At 47.8% G+C, this 15812-nt stretch overlaps 1 protein-coding gene across 1 annotated transcript in view; it reads right to left on the bottom strand.

Moving 5' to 3' along the window:
• DAPP1 (dual adaptor of phosphotyrosine and 3-phosphoinositides 1) overlaps nucleotides 1-12358 on the bottom strand; it is a 128924-nt gene extending 116566 nt beyond the window's left edge. Inside the window, exon 1 of the mRNA XM_088453212.1 lies at nucleotides 12136-12358. Coding sequence (XP_088309338.1) covers nucleotides 12136-12251 — 116 coding nt within the window. The 5' untranslated portion in view covers nucleotides 12252-12358. The remainder of the gene's footprint in view (nucleotides 1-12135) is intronic.
• Nucleotides 12359-15812: the final 3454 nt, after the last annotated feature.

The following is a 15812-nucleotide window of genomic DNA, read 5'->3' as shown; positions in this document are numbered from 1 at the left end:
CTGAACCTACATACAATTGGAAACGTAGTCATTAAAAGTTTTTTATAGGCATAGACAGTATGAAAATTAGTATTTTACACACAAACAGAACCTCAGCCCCATTATGTTCAGTTCTGAAGGCCAAATTTCCAGGGGTATAATATGAGATATGGTAAGAACTTACCCTTGTTATCTCTATTTCTACGAAGTCCATAGGGTTCCACAGGATACCTTGGGGTATAGGTGTGACGTCAGTCGCAGGGCACCAAAGAGTTAAGCTTTCAGCCTCCCAGGATGCACTGGGTCCCCCTCCTATACCCCGCCCCCGAGCCAAGGCACCTCAGTTAGTTACCAAGCCATAGGCCGGAGGAGGAGAAGGAAGAGAGAGAACAAAGATCTGGACACATACAAGAATCACATTCTCACCAGAGGGAGACGGAAAACCGGTGACCAGAGCAAAGCCCATCTGCAGCACAGGTGCGACAGGGCGGGAGTCCTGTGGAACCCTATGGACTTCGTAGAAATAGAGATAACAAGGGTAAGTTCTTACCATATCTCATATTTTCTACTTCAGGGTCCATAGGGTATCCACAGGATACCTTGGGGATGTCCCAAAGCAGTATCCTTTAAGGGTGGGGACGCTCCTGTGCTGAAAGGAGAATCCGCCGCCCGAAGGAAGCATCCTGAGAGGCGAAGGTGTCAAACCTGAAATACCTCACGAAGGTATGGACAGAGGACCACGTAGCAGCCTTGCAGATCTGGACTGCAGAGGCACCACGTCGAGCTGCCCACGAAGGACCCACAGACCTAGTGGAATGAGCCTTCACAGAAGGAGGAACCGGCAGGCCTTCATGAAGATAAGCTTCAGAAATAGCCATACGGATCCAGGCGGCCAAAGTTTGCTTTGAAGCAGGCCAACCCTTTTTACGGAAGCCATAGAGGACAAACAAAGCGTCCGACTTCCTAAACGAAGAAGTCCTTAAGGCCCGCACAACATCCAAAGAGGCCTCACCCACCGAAAGACCCGGTGAGTTAAAGGCCGGAACAACGATTTCCTCGTTAACATGAAACTGGGAAACAACTTTGGGAAGAAACTCGGGCCGAGTGCGGAGCACTGCCCTGTTCCCATGAAAAACCAAGAAAGGGGGTCTACGAGAAAGAGCCCCTAACTCAGAAACACGTCTGGCCGAAGCAATAGCCAGAAGGAAAACAGTCTTAGCTGTTAGCCATTTAAGATCCACTGAGCCCAGTGGTTCAAACGGCGGTCCTTGGAGAGCCCTCAGGACCACAGCCAAATCCCAAGGCGCCACAGGTGGAACAAAGGGCGGCTGAATGCGGACAACACCTTGCATAAAGGTGCGCACATCCGGGATTGTAGCAATCCTACGGTGAAACCAGACAGACAGGGCCGAAACCTGTACCTTCAAAGAAGCAAGGCGAAGCCCATGATCTAGTCCCGCTTGCAGGAAGGCGAGAATCCGAGACAGACGAAACTCCCGCGGTGCATAACCTCTCGGTCGACACCACTGGAAGAACGTATGCCACACGCGATGGTATATCCTCGCGGAAGACGGTTTCCGAGCTCGCAACATGGTACGCACCACAGAGCTGGAAAACCCCTGGGACCTCAGCATGGCCGTCTCAACAGCCACACCGTCAAAGACAGCCGAGTCAGGTCCGGGTGACGACAAGGACCCTGAGACAAGAGGTCCGGTCGTAGCGGCAACCGCAGAGGACTGTCCACGGACAGACCCTGAAGGTCTGAGAACCAGTGCCGTCTGGGCCACGCGGGAGCTATCAACAGGAGCGTCCCTCCTTCCTGTTTGAATTTCCAGATTACCCGTAGAAGAAGGGAGACTGGAGGGAACAGATATGCGAACCGGAACGTCCACCGGACGGACAGAGCATCCACCAGAGACGCCCCTTCGTCTCTTGTGCGAGACCCGTACACCGGCAACTTGTTGTTGTGCCGGGACGCCATGAGGTCGATCTCTGGAAGACCCCATCTGTCCACCAGTAGTTGAAAAACGTCCGGGTGCAGGGACCATTCCCCCGGATGAACGTCCTGGCGACTTAGAAAGTCCGCCTCCCAATTGAGCACTCCCGGGATGAAGACCGCTGATATGGCCGGAAGATTGCGCTCCGCCCAAACCAGGATCCGAGACACCTCTACGAGAGCCGCCCGGCTTCGGGTTCCTCCTTGCCTGTTTATGTAGGCCACGGTGGTAGCGTTGTCCGACTGGACCTGTACCGGGTGACCCTGGAGAAACCGATGTGCCTGCTGGAGAGCATTGAAGACCGCACGGAGTTCCAAGATATTGATTGGAAGCTCCGCTTCTGTCGGAGTCCACCTGCCCTGGAACAGATGTGGACCTGAAACTGCTCCCCATCCCCGAAGACTGGCGTCCGTTGTCAACAGGACCCAATTTGGAATCCAGAACGGACGTCCCTCGCTGAGGTGGGTCGTCTGTAACCACCAAGCAAGGGACAGGCGAACCTCCGGGGTGAACACAATCATCTGGGACTTCAGAGACTGAAGCAGCCCGTTCCACTTTGACAGGATCAGGTGCTGCAGAGGTTTGGAGTGAAACTGGGCATATTCCACCATGTCGAACACCGACACCATGGAGCCCAGTAACCTCATCGCCGAGTGTAGAGACACCTGGCGGCTGTGCAGACAACTGCGCACCCTTGACTGTAAAGCAGAGATCTTTTCCTCCGTCACGAAGATCTTTTGCTGTCCCGAGTCCAATAAGGCTCCAAGATGCAGAATCCTCCGAGACGGGATTAGAGTGGACTTCTGCCAGTTGATTAACCAGCCGTGCCATTGCAGCAGGGCAATGGTCAGGTCTAAGTGGCGTAACAGGAGCTCTGGAGATCCCGCCACCAATAACAGGTCGTCCAAGTACGGCAACATGCGGACTCCCTGCAGCCGCAGAGAAGCCACCATGACCGCCATCACCATGGTGAAAACACGTGGTGCTGTCGCCAGGCCAAAAGGTAACGCCCGAAACTGGAAGTGGTCGCTGCGGATTGCAAACCTGAGGAACTGTTGATGGCGCAAAAGAATAGGGACATGCAGGTAAGCGTCCTGTATGTCCAATGACACCATGTAGTCCCCCGGTTCCAGCGCCAGAATGATGGACCGTAGGGTCTCCATCCGAAACTTCGGTACCCGCAAAGACTTGTTGAGTGCTTTGAGGTTGAGAATCGGACGATACGACCCATTGGGTTTCTGTACCAAAAAAAGATTTGAATAGAAACCCTGGCCCCTCTGGGAGAATGGAACAGGCACTATAACTCCAGCCTGGAGCATAGTGTGCAATACCTTCCGCAGCTCCGTAGCCTTGTTCCAGTCTGATGGTAGACCCGTGGTGAAGAATCGAGCCGGGGGTCTGTGCCGGAAGGAGAGGGCGTACCCGTGGGAGACCACCTCCAGAACCCAAGTGTCTGTCGTAGTGACCGACCAACACTGGGCGAACTGCAGCAGGCGGCCTCCCACCCTGGGATCCCCCAAAGGGAGGCCCGGACCGTCAGGCCGCAGGCTTGTCATCTGGCTTGGGGGCCGGACGTCTGGTACTCCATGCCTGCTTCCGGGGCTTGACCGATTTCCTAGGGCCAGCCTGATGAGGAAACGACTGTGGTTTGGGCCTGCCCTGGGCCCTAGATGACCGAAAGGACGATGGTCCAGAACCAGAAGGAGCAGCGGCCGACGGGAGACAAGCCGATTTGGCTGCCGCCAGCGTGGCCACAATCTTATCCAGATCCGGACCGAAGAGAACTTCTCCGGTAAACGGCAAGGCTTCCAGACCCTTCTTGGAATCTGCGTCCGCCTTCCAGGATCGCAGCCACAAGGTGCGACGAGCAGCTACTGCTGCTGAAGAAATTCTAGACACCAGAGTACTAATGTCTAGAGCCGCCTCGTTGATGTAAGTGGCCGAATTACGGAGATTGCCAATCAACTCCGCCTGTTCGGCCGGACAGTCGGAATCAAAAGAAGCCTCTAATGAATCCGCCCAGCGCTCCATCGCTCTGGCAACCCAGCAAATGGCCATAGCCGGCCGTGCTGCCCCCCCCGCAAGGGAATAAGCGGACTTCAGGCAGATTTCCACCTTGCGGTCCGTAGCATCCTTAAGGGAGGACATGGATGGCATCGGCAATGTGGCACTACGGACAAGACGGGTCACGTGAGAATCCACCTGGGGAGGGGATTCCCACTTAGCAAAATAATTATCCATGAACGGATAAGCCACCGCCAGGCGTCTCTGCGGCTGGTATCTTTTGCCAGGCTGTTTCCACGCCTCCTCTAAATGGTCCACCAACTGACCCGAAAGAGGAAAGACTGTGGCATCGCCCTTCTCATCTTTGAAAAAGGCATATTTAGACTTAGCCGCTGGGGGAACTTCGTCCTCAATCACCAAGGCTGTGCGGACCGCCCGAATAAGTCCAGGAATATATACTTTGGACTTAGCATCAGCGTCCTTAGTATGGAGAGGTTCCTGATCGTAAGGATCCAGAATCTCCCCATCATCAGACGTCCCTTCGTCATCCTCATAAGGAGCGGACAGAGATGCCACCGGCCGTTTATGAGGCCGCATCACAGACTCCCCTTGCCATACATCCGACAAGTGCTGTACAGAACTCGTCAGGGAGTTAACTCACGCTGGCTCCTGAGAAACCGGGAGCGGGGAAATAGGGAGACTGTGGGGTACCACCAATTGTCGTGGGAAACCCTGCATGGGTGACGACACCACAGACTGCTGGGACAAACTCATCGGAGTAAACGCGGGCTGCGGAGCTAACTGGCCCACTAAAGCTGTTAGCGCCTGAGCGAAACAAGCCCAGGGCGGCTCCTGTACCGGTGCTGTAACCGTAAGAGGCCGCGCCATGGACAAACACTGCCGGCAAAGGCCATCCGCGCTACCCTCCCCCTCCGCTAACGGTACTTTACACGTGGTACACTGTAGCCGGAGGGGAAATCACTTTCAGACATGATGGCACCACGTATGTGACCCTTCTCACCAATTATATATTAAATAGGCGAGAGACCACCCTGCAGCACCGCACCGCAAGGGCTTAGCAGAAAGAACAGGGACAGTAATAAAGCTGACAGTTTAGAGAAGAAAAGTTACAGACAGCGCTAGCACAGTCACATACAATGCAAAGAAAATCAATTCCTGCACTAACAGCGCTGATCACTCAACTACACAGACACAGGGCCTGGTAGGACACAGCGCTGCATACACAGACCTGACCACAGCGGAGGAGAGGTATGCGGGGGGACCCAGACCACGATGCTTCCGTCCAGTGCTTCCAGCAGCGTTCACTATGCGTTGGAGAAGATGGCCGCCGAGGAGCAGAGAGGAGGCTGGCCTGGGGGAGGAGCGCTGACACAGGGCCAGTCAGCACAGTGCAGAGAGGGCTGTGTGCAGCGGGGGAGGCGCCGGCTGTGAGACAGGGAAGGCGCGCTCCCCTGGCATGCATTTAACCCCTGGGATGCCGCAGCGCTACCGCTCTGCTGCGGTCCGCTGTCCCAGGGGGTAGTGGAAGCGCAGGTTGGTCGCCTGGCTCCACGCTGCAGCCAGTCCCCAGGGAGCCCCCTGCCTGGGGACTTAGGACCATGTGATCAGCGGGGACCCACCGCGGGACCCCGCTGCTTACCTCTGTCCCCCTTGAATCCGGCCATGGTCCGGAACATCTGGGGTCACCGCTAGCGGTGACCCCAGATGCCCACCAGCATCCCCGGATCAGTACCGGCGTTCTGGTACCGGCGGGGTGTAGGGAAGACAGCATGGACGTCAGGACTGACTGTCCATGCTGTTCATCCAGATGTGCAGCCACAGCTGCATGAAGAAAAAGCTTCAGGGGCTCTTCTAGCCCCCACTCCAACAGGTGCACCCGACTCCGGCCGGGCACCAAACTAAACTGAGGTGCCTTGGCTCGGGGGCGGGGTATAGGAGGGGGACCCAGTGCATCCTGGGAGGCTGAAAGCTTAACTCTTTGGTGCCCTGCGACTGACGTCACACCTATACCCCAAGGTATCCTGTTGATACCCTATGGACCCTGAAGTAGAAAAATAAATAAGAGATTGTGCTTATAGGTGCTATTAAAATGATGCATCACAAAACTGACCAGCAAAGAATAAAGGACTTGGGGCAGAGGTGGTAGGTGGGTATAAGTTAAACCAGATATGCCGACATTCTGGCTGCCCCTTCCGGGAGAGGGCAGCCAGATCGGCAAAATCGGGGGCGTGGCCGGCTGTTGTGGGTGGAGAGGGGGCGTGTCCATGCGGTTGCGTAATTTTGACCCCGCCCCTGCTACACAATGCCGATAATCCAGCATTGTGAAGCAGGGAACAGGGCCAATCTGATGTGAATCGCGTCACAGGCCCCCCAGCTGCCGGGGATTCTCACTCATGGCGGGTTGGGGGACAGGAGGGGTCAGCAGCTTGCGTGAGGATTGCCTGCCTTTCCGGGAGGCCAGGAGCGGCACCAGATTATCAGGAGGGTAGGCAAGTATGAGTTAAACATTTTATATATCTGAAAGCTTCAAACAAGCTACTGGATGAAAACTTTGTACAGAGAGAAATTAGAGGACAATCACTAAAACTAGAGTGTAGCAGGTTTAGGGAACATTTGCGTTAAAAGGATGGTACAGAATTGGTAAGATATAGGTTTCCTGAAGAAATGGAAGAAGCTTATACGGTATGGTAAGAGAATTTAAGCATGGTTAGGACAGATATTTTGCTATCCTATTGACCAAATGTAATAGGTCCCAATTTGTAAAAAGTTCTGATTTTTCAGCAATTTTGATGCTGCATTTAAAGTAGGTATTTTTTTTTATATATTAAAGGCACATTCAATCTCTGCTTTAAATCCCCCAGCAAAATCGTCAAACAATCTGGACTTTTAACAAATCTGGTCCTATTACACTGGCCCTAAATCTAAAAATGCAATAAATTATATTGTGGAGTAAACCGAGCATAAAGATGGTGGTAAACTGTTAGTACATTTTAATTCCAGCTTCTGTTTTCTTCACTTATAGAAAATACCCCATGATGTACTCGTTAGCTGTGTATAAATGAGGAGAGAGAGCTATAATAATTCACAGCAATAAATGACTCCATAATCTCCTTCATTGCATAAACTGTTGTAACTAGATTTAAAAATTGCCAGTATTGTGTTTACTGACACCTTATTTTAATCAACATACTGCAAAATAATTGCCCCCCGGGGACACAGTGCTTCAACATTGTAGGCAAATAGCTCGCAAACAGAAGCGTTCTGATAATGAAGCAAACTGTGTTAGCTGTCTAGGCTGTGGTGCTGAAATATTTCTTAGCTGGGAGTGGGACCCCAGGTGTCAGTTTGCCATTGTATGTGACCCCCAAAACGTTAGGTGTCTATAGCATGTACTACATATCTGACAATAATATCTGACAATACCCAATAGCAGGGGCCTCACTGGGACCTCACTTGGTGTCCTGACAACCAGACTGTGCACGTCTAGTCTTAGAAGAACTTTTTGTGGCAGCAAAGTATATACGATTAATGAAGAAAAATAATATTTTTCTTGCTTTAAGAGTCAACAAAAAGTTTAGTATTTACACCAACATAATTAAGAATAATTTGTGTGAGAGCTGGACAGGGTGATGTTTCCGCTGCCAACTCATGCAGTACGATAAATCGGCATACCCCTGTTTTCAAACCTACACAGTCCTAAAATAATTGGTTAAATACTTTTATGTCTATTTTGGTAGTGTCAGGAAATGATGGCCTTTTACTTACCACTTATCTTCTTACTGATAGAGAAACCTGTCAGGACATTTTTACAATGGACATTTATACTGATGGTTGGTTGGCAACTCTCCTTACAACATACTAGCAAAGAAATGTAGCCCTTACTGCATTAAACCAGCGGTTCTCAGCTATATAATCCTCAAATATAAGATTTATTTAATCATGCACAGATGAGTTGATCTATTTTGCTGGGTCAGTAATTGTCCTTCCTGTTTCCACAGACAGAGATCCCCTATAGATGACCTGTCAGTCTTATTTTAGGATAGTTGTTAAGAACTCTTGCATTGCTCAATTAAGCTTCATGTTAAATTGTATAAGGGGCGGAACAATGCATTGCCAAGCCTTGAAGAAAATTTTTGGTAGGGCCTGGGCCCGGAAATTCTACTCTCTAGTCTCATGATTCTTTTGAGAGCAGAGAAGGGACCTCTTCCAAGCATGTATGGACAAGGCCCCCAACTCAGCTTGCCCCTCACCTCTGGTTGCCTTTAGTTCATTTAGTAAACAACTTAGTACATAAAAATTAGGAACACATAAATTTGTCATAACACCATTGTGTTGTATATTTTCATGAGTGTTGCAACAGGAGACGTTTGTTTAAAAACAAGTCCTTATTTTGATTACAACGCCCTTGCCTTCCACATTACTGACAAATAATATTTTTGTTTCCTAAATACTCAATAGCTACATAATATATTTTAAAACATTTGATGTTTGTGTGTTGTACAGTAAGATGTGTTCTCACTTTAGTGTATATAGATGATGCCCTATGTCCCTCTTTGGTGGGGCATATTTTTGATCATGAGAGGGTTTTGCCCTATACATGAAGGAGTCACCGCCAACAACTACACTGCTATCCCTGGAGGTAGCCCCCGCCAACAATAACATTCACCAGGTTTCACCACCATCTACTTCTACATGCAAAGCATAGTGATACCTAGTATAACAAACAGGGACAAATGAACTTACATAATTATATATTAGTTAAAAAAAAAAACATTATTTCAAATGGTGAATACTAAATATTATACATATTTACGTGTGGTGAACTGTCTATTGGGTGCCTAGCCTGTAATTCCATCATTGCACTATGTGAGAATGAGCCGTTACACCAGTAATACCACAGTTGCAAGTGGGATTACAAATGAAATACATATAACGCTGTATCGCTCTGATTTGTCATTTAGTCTCCATCACAGTTTAACAGTATATTTTCTAAAAATACATGAATTCAAATATATATACAAATGTGTTCTGAATGGATACATATGGGGCGAGACACTCGGCACATCTGAGAGGTAATTTTGCCGGCGTAATTATTGCCGACATACATGCTTGAGAAGGGTTGCGGGATGCATCACATCCCAAATGAGATGCGTCATGCATCCCAACCTAGTTGTCATCACTGTATACTAAAGACTCTAGGGGCGGGATACAGCAATGGGAGAAATGCGTTCAAGCCCTGAAAACACGGGTTTGACCGCATTTCTCATATGCACCAAGTGGGTTGATGGCGTTACCCTATGGGCTTCTATTCGGAGAGTGCTGTGAGAGGATCCCTCCCAGCACCCCCCGCAGCGCGCTCGTCCTTCTGTATGTGCAGAAGGATGCCAGAGGGACTTCTGGGCCATAGACCCAAAAATCCCTCATTCACAAAGGACAGTTCTTACTGAGAGAGCGGTCCTTTGCGTTTTTGTTCATGCATACCGGCGTAATTATTGCCGACATGCATGCGAAGGGTGGCGGGATGCATCACATCCCAAATGAGATGCGTCATGCATCCCAACCTAGTTGTCAATTTTAACTGCAGAGGAATTAAACAAATACAAAAGGCTCCATTTACAAACGAGTCTGTAGCATAGTGCTAATTATCTTTTTTCATTCGCTGCTGTATTTTTCATTTTGCCATCAGAATTTACTAATACCCCAGTCCAGTACGAGCGCTAATGAAGTTGAGACCATGTTAGCGCTATTTTTATATAGTGCTGACTAGAGTCTGGCACATGCGCAGTGGTAAGGCAGGTTGTGAGCTTCCCGACCGGCTAAGTGCATGGATGCACTGTATGACTACCCCTGCTTGGCAGCGGCAGCAACCTTCCTTCCCAGCCCAGCACATGGTGTTGTTTGCTGGGCTGGGGAGGCAGGCTGCTGCCTCGCAGGAATGGAGACAGCCGAGTGCTGCTGTGGGAGGGTGGAATGGGGGGACACCTGCTAATGATGGAGGGAGGGCATCGGCTGATGTGAACTCTACCAGGGGGGAGAAGTAGAGAGAGGGGTCAGGTGCCGGGTGCTGTACACTCCACAGGGAGGGGGAGGGAGAGAGAGGGGTCAGGTGCCAGGTGCTGTACACTCCACAGGGAGGGGGGGGGAGAGAGGGGGCGGATGCCGGGTGCTGTACACTGATTGGACGGGGCGGACCACACCGCTTGTGAGCGCTGTTTAACAGAAGCCAGCACCTGGAAAGTTCATTTGAGGAAAATGAATGGTAAGATAGTAAATAAAGGTTGCCATTTGTTTTCATGATAAAATGCTAACAAATAGCACTATTATGCTTAAAGCCTAAACGTGCATTAATAAATAGGACGAAGTGTTGTTTATCATGTGCAACAAGTTTTAACAGCTGAAACTCATTTGTAAGTGGTGCCCAAAGTCACAGATGAAGCACAGTGCAATTTGGGGTGAGAAAAAGTCGCAGCCACTGCATCGTAGCACTTTGTATGCAGATTTAGACTCATTCGCACACAGATGTACAAATGCCGCACATCAAAGTTATCAATGTAATCTAGCAGAGGAGTTTTGTCACTCCTAGTTGTTTTATTTTTGCAAATAAGATGCACATTTTGAGGGAGAAAGATGCTCTACGCGGCAGAGTCACCTGGGACCTGATGCACCAAGAGGGGCTATTCGCTGTGACTTGAGCAGCATTGTATGAGTACACATCTGTATAACATAGCAACCAATCAGATTCTAGCTATTATCTTCTAGAATGTGCTAGTTAAATGTTAAGTAGAATCTGATTGGTTGCTATGGGCAACATCTCCACTTCTAACAACCCGCACTTTAGCAAATATACTCCTTAAGGTGCATACACACGGTCAGGTTTTCCTTCAGATCTGTACAATAACAATTTTAAAAATCGTTCAATCATTCATATCTGAAGGAAAATCTGACATATCTGACATGTTTGTCAGATGAACAATGGGCCTGATTCAGACCCGGACGCTATTTGCGGACGGTCGTTCCAAAAAAGGGGCCGTCTATTTAAATTGAGCGCTCGCTCTTTGCGGTTTGTTGAAGCCTCTATGTCTGAGCGAGCAAACAAAAAATGCGCTCGCTATTTTGTAAAGACGCCCCTTTGTCGTTCGCATCACACGTCATCTCCGGTATTTATTAGATTAATCTGGTACATCGAAAGGCATCTGAACTGCTCGCAGTGCTTGTGGTAGCTTTTTCTTACCACTAGCACTGCGAGCAGTTCAGGCTAAAAGACAACCAAGTGACGTGGTCGATGACGCTCCTTTACTAATTATGCACTCCCATTAAACGCCCTTTTGACGGTTAGGCACGCCTGCATTCGGATCACCACCCCCCCATTTTCAAGCACCTTCCCCTGTTACCACCCACAAACGGTACATTCTGTCAATCAAATTAGCAGCCCCTCGCTGTTTTGCAAGCGCACGATTTCCGACCGCAATGACTGCTTGGCGCATGCGCATTACTACCCATACGCATGCGCAGTTGTGCGAACATCGCTGAGCGAACGAGCGCCGCTTAGGAGCGGCTCTGAATCAGACCCCATGAATGATGCGCGTTCCCACTTGTCAGATAATGATATCTGACATCTGACGTGTTTGCAGTCAGATTTGGACGATTCCATTCATTTTAATGCAGTCAGAAATCATTCAATCGTTCAAATCGTTGGTAAAATCGTTCATATGACACATCTGACCGTGTGTATGCACCATTAGAGCTGTCCACCCTCATTGTACACATCTACTCCACTAAGCCACATCCTGTTGGCTAAGTGACTACATGTAAATTGACTCTTACAGGCCAAAGACCAGTTATTATGGGTCACTTGCAATTGATCTAAAAGGCCACATCTTCTCGCACATGCAGTCCACTAGTATTGTGAATAGTGACATCATATAATAAAAAGGGTAAAATCTCAATTTCCTAGTAACTTATAATATAGAGTACATGTTTATAACACTCATTTTAACTCTATTATTTATGTAAAGTATTTTAAATTGTGTGAAAGCTTGTTAGACCTATTTATCTATTGTATGCTGTCATATACATTAAATACAACATGTTTCATGCTTCAGTAGTCTCCTACATTATATTTGCTGTACTTTACCCCAAGGATTGCAGGTCGTTCCTTTCAGTCTGGACTGTTTGGTCCACTTCCCCATCCTCTTGATTCTCAACACAGTCCCCATCCTTCCAGCTCGCCCTATGTGCCCGGTAGGTCATGCTTTGATTTCTTCCATCAGATCCCTGTCATATATATCCAATAGATCACACACTGAGAGCTAGTAATTGTTATTGACTAACACGACCTGCGAGTCACTCAGGCAGTATCAGGCATGTAACACAAACCAGGAAGTGCCTTGGCCCATCCCATTATAAAGTCACTAAAAACACAGAGGATTAATTGTCTGCTGACAATAATGTAGCTCTGGAAAGAGTATAAAATGGTGAAAATGGAAATAAGGATTTGTTTGGTCCCTATGAAACAATTACATTTAGTTTTGTTAGATGAGGTTGTTGCTTTCCTGCTTTTGGAACAAAAGTAAAGACTTTTAACCTGTTAATGGATGAGGAATCTAGGTGCATTTTCATAATGCAACAATAAAGTCACATTGTCACTTAATAATAAGGTTCAAAACTGCAGCCCTGCATTTATGGGCTTGATTCAAAGGTAGATGCAATGTCGGATGCAGTGGACCAATTTGTGACTACTGTACATGTGCGGCGATTGGTTTGAGACGGCGGTCACACCGAGGATTTTTTCGCAAAGTGAGTGACAGGTAGTCGGTGTTTGGGGACTGGCTACAAAAATGCAGTCGTGTCAGAACCGTGTTCTGGGTTGTGCCCAGTGAGCCTCTGCAAATTTGTGCGCAGCGCAGCTACAGAGACCCCTGGCATCTTAGGCAGGACGAACAGTCTGAGACAGCACAGGGTTGCTCAGATATTCCATGTACGACCAACGTTCCTGATGTTTCCACTTTTGTACATGCGGTGGATGTGAGATGCTGGAGGTGGGCGTCTATGCCCATAACACATCAGCTAAATCATTAGCATATTCATGTTTCTGCAGGACCGCTGCGCAGGGAAATGCAGTTGCAACAGGATTTGCATTCATCTCTGAATCAGATCCTGTATTAGGTTTGTGCATCTATTCTATATGGATAAGTGTATGTTTTACATGGGGGTGACTCACATGCAGTGGCGGGCTGGGCCGGGGGGCAGGGTGCCATGTGCCCCCCGGGCCGCAGCGCCATGCGGGCCGCAGGCAGTCAGTGACACTGTGACACAGACTGCACCGCGTGTGTAGCGCTGACCGGACGGAGTTCGGTCAGCACTACACAAGTGACAAACACACAGCCGCCGGCACCGGCAGCTGTGTGTTTGTTTTGATCAGCAGCCAATGAGAGTCTGTCAGACTCTCATTAGCTGCTGCTGTGCCCACTGCAGGAGCCGCTCCATCTTCCGGCTCCCACAGTGGGCAATGGGAGAGACGTCATGAGTAGGGTTAGGGGGGTTAGGTTAGTCATTACTTACCTTACCACGATCGGGATTTCCAGCGCTGTCAGGCTGCCGCTGCCGGGATCTGTTCCAGTGTTGGGCGGCCGGTGGTATTTCATACCGATTCCGTGACTAGGAGGTGGCTAAACTGATTCAGAGAGATGGTCCGTCTTATGGGCGTGTTATGGAATCGTCACTGGCGTTTTACGTATGCAGATTTCAATCGTTCACTTTGGATGCCATACTCAGATGGAAAATCTGCACCTGCCATAGGGCTGGTGCAAGTTTTGATGGTGCGACAGATTTAAAATATTCAGAGACATTTAGATTATGGAGGGTTCTATCCAAACTCAAATCTAAATTGCAGAGTAAAAAGCTGTCCAGTATTTTAGTATTTACCCTGCATGCAAAAACAATATATGTATACGCACCCCTTGTATTGCAACATGTCTCCCACTTTTTTTTTTTTGCCTTGCTCCCAAGTCAGGATCTGCCCCACTGTGTCTAGCTGGCAGATGACTCAAAATGGTGTAAGACCTGATGGATTGGTAGATTAAATCCAGCCACACTATCATACTGATTTATACCGTTTATGAACACCACTTGGAACTCATGACAGTCACAGAACTGGACACGTTCAGTATCCCAACAAAGGGGATGCCGATGGTCAGAATGCCGACGCTGGAATCCCGACACTCGTCAAAACCCTGTCACTGTCATCCCAACAGCCATTATCTGGAAGGCAAGTAAGCAGTTTAGGGGAAGGGTTAGGGCTAGGGTTTAGGCACTAGCGGGAAGGTTAGGGTTAGGCACTAAGGGGGGAGGTTTAGGGTGTGGGGAGGGGGAGGTTAGGTTTAGGGTGCGGAGAGGGTAAGGTTAGGTTTAGGGAGGGGGAGGTTAGGTTTAGGCTCCAGGGAGGGAGAGTTAGGGGTAGGGAGAGGGGGAGAGTTTGAATACCGACCAACAGGTCTGGTTGCTGGTGTCGAGGTTTTGACTGCCGGGATCCTAAGCGCTGGAATCCCGTACCCATCCCTCACAGAACATCTAAGAAGGAAAGATACCACATAATAGTAGGCATTGCTAAGGACAGGTAAGACAGGTTTTAAATGTATAACCCTTAAAACATTTCTCTTCTGTGTTGCACAATAAACAAAGGTATTCCAGTATGATTTTGTGCAGGTAGTAGTATAATATAGAGACAGAGGGTTATATTTATTAGCAGATGCTGCCAGCCCTCTATAATAAGTATTCCTTATTCCGAAATCAAGAGAGAAAGGGGAAAGGGCAAGGGGGTCACATCGAGGGTGCGTATAGAAATATACTACACCGTAATCAAAACATCATATTGATATCCATATATCATCAGATTGTCATTGTAGGGGTGCAGCATATTGGTATCACAATCCAAAAAGGAAGTGTACATTGTCTCGCAATAATTTGTAATTAAAACATAACTTTTAATATCACATTAATATCAGCATAAGTGGTTTATCAAAACACAGCAAAATAAAAACATAAAATGTAATGGGTGAAATATATGAAGAATGATTTAAAATACACAAACGTGCTCCGTCCCTATGCATTTTAATGTATACACTAAGTAGTGTTCTGCTAATTGCGGGTCTGATTTATATATTTAATTATTTTGAACAATCCAACCTTCCTCTCATATTCAGTGCCTGTGCATATGGCAGTAGTACAGTAATAATATGTGTTTAATCCTCATATGATACTGGTAAAGTGATGCTCTGGTTCTGTCCTTAATTGTATTCACCGGATAGATATCTTTGGTGCCTTATAGTGTATATATGGCTAGGAGTACCACCACTTGAGTGATATTAAATTACATACAATTTCCAAATAAAAACATGGGATTATTATTATTATTATTATTATACAATATCAGGTCCGTCTCATCTCCGGACATCATTCAGTAGATCATCTAGTCGCGATGTCTATTGAGGAGAGCTCGTATAGGAGTTATACATATCCACTCCAAATATTATGTCTCCACTCATTGAAGGTTTCTCACATCAATACAGTTTATTTAATTATTCTATTATTGTGCTCTAATATCTAGAAAGGTTTGACAGTATGGTATAGTATGAGCAATGAGTCATAATTAGTCTCAAACGGTTGAGGCAGATTCCAGGCGATCACCTTTATAGCGTATTACGGTGATTCATAAATGAACACGTGTCCCTTATAATTACATTTATTGTAGTCATAACATAATCCACATTCATGTGTACTCAATATATCGGTATGGAACTCCTTATTCACTAC

This window comes from Taudactylus pleione, unplaced genomic scaffold (genome assembly GCF_031769625.1).
Source record: "Taudactylus pleione unplaced genomic scaffold, aTauple2 ptg000573l, whole genome shotgun sequence".
Classification (NCBI taxonomy): Eukaryota; Metazoa; Chordata; class Amphibia; order Anura; family Myobatrachidae; genus Taudactylus; species Taudactylus pleione.
Note: the sequence above shows the minus strand (reverse complement) of the source record. Positions and strands in the feature narration are given on the sequence as shown.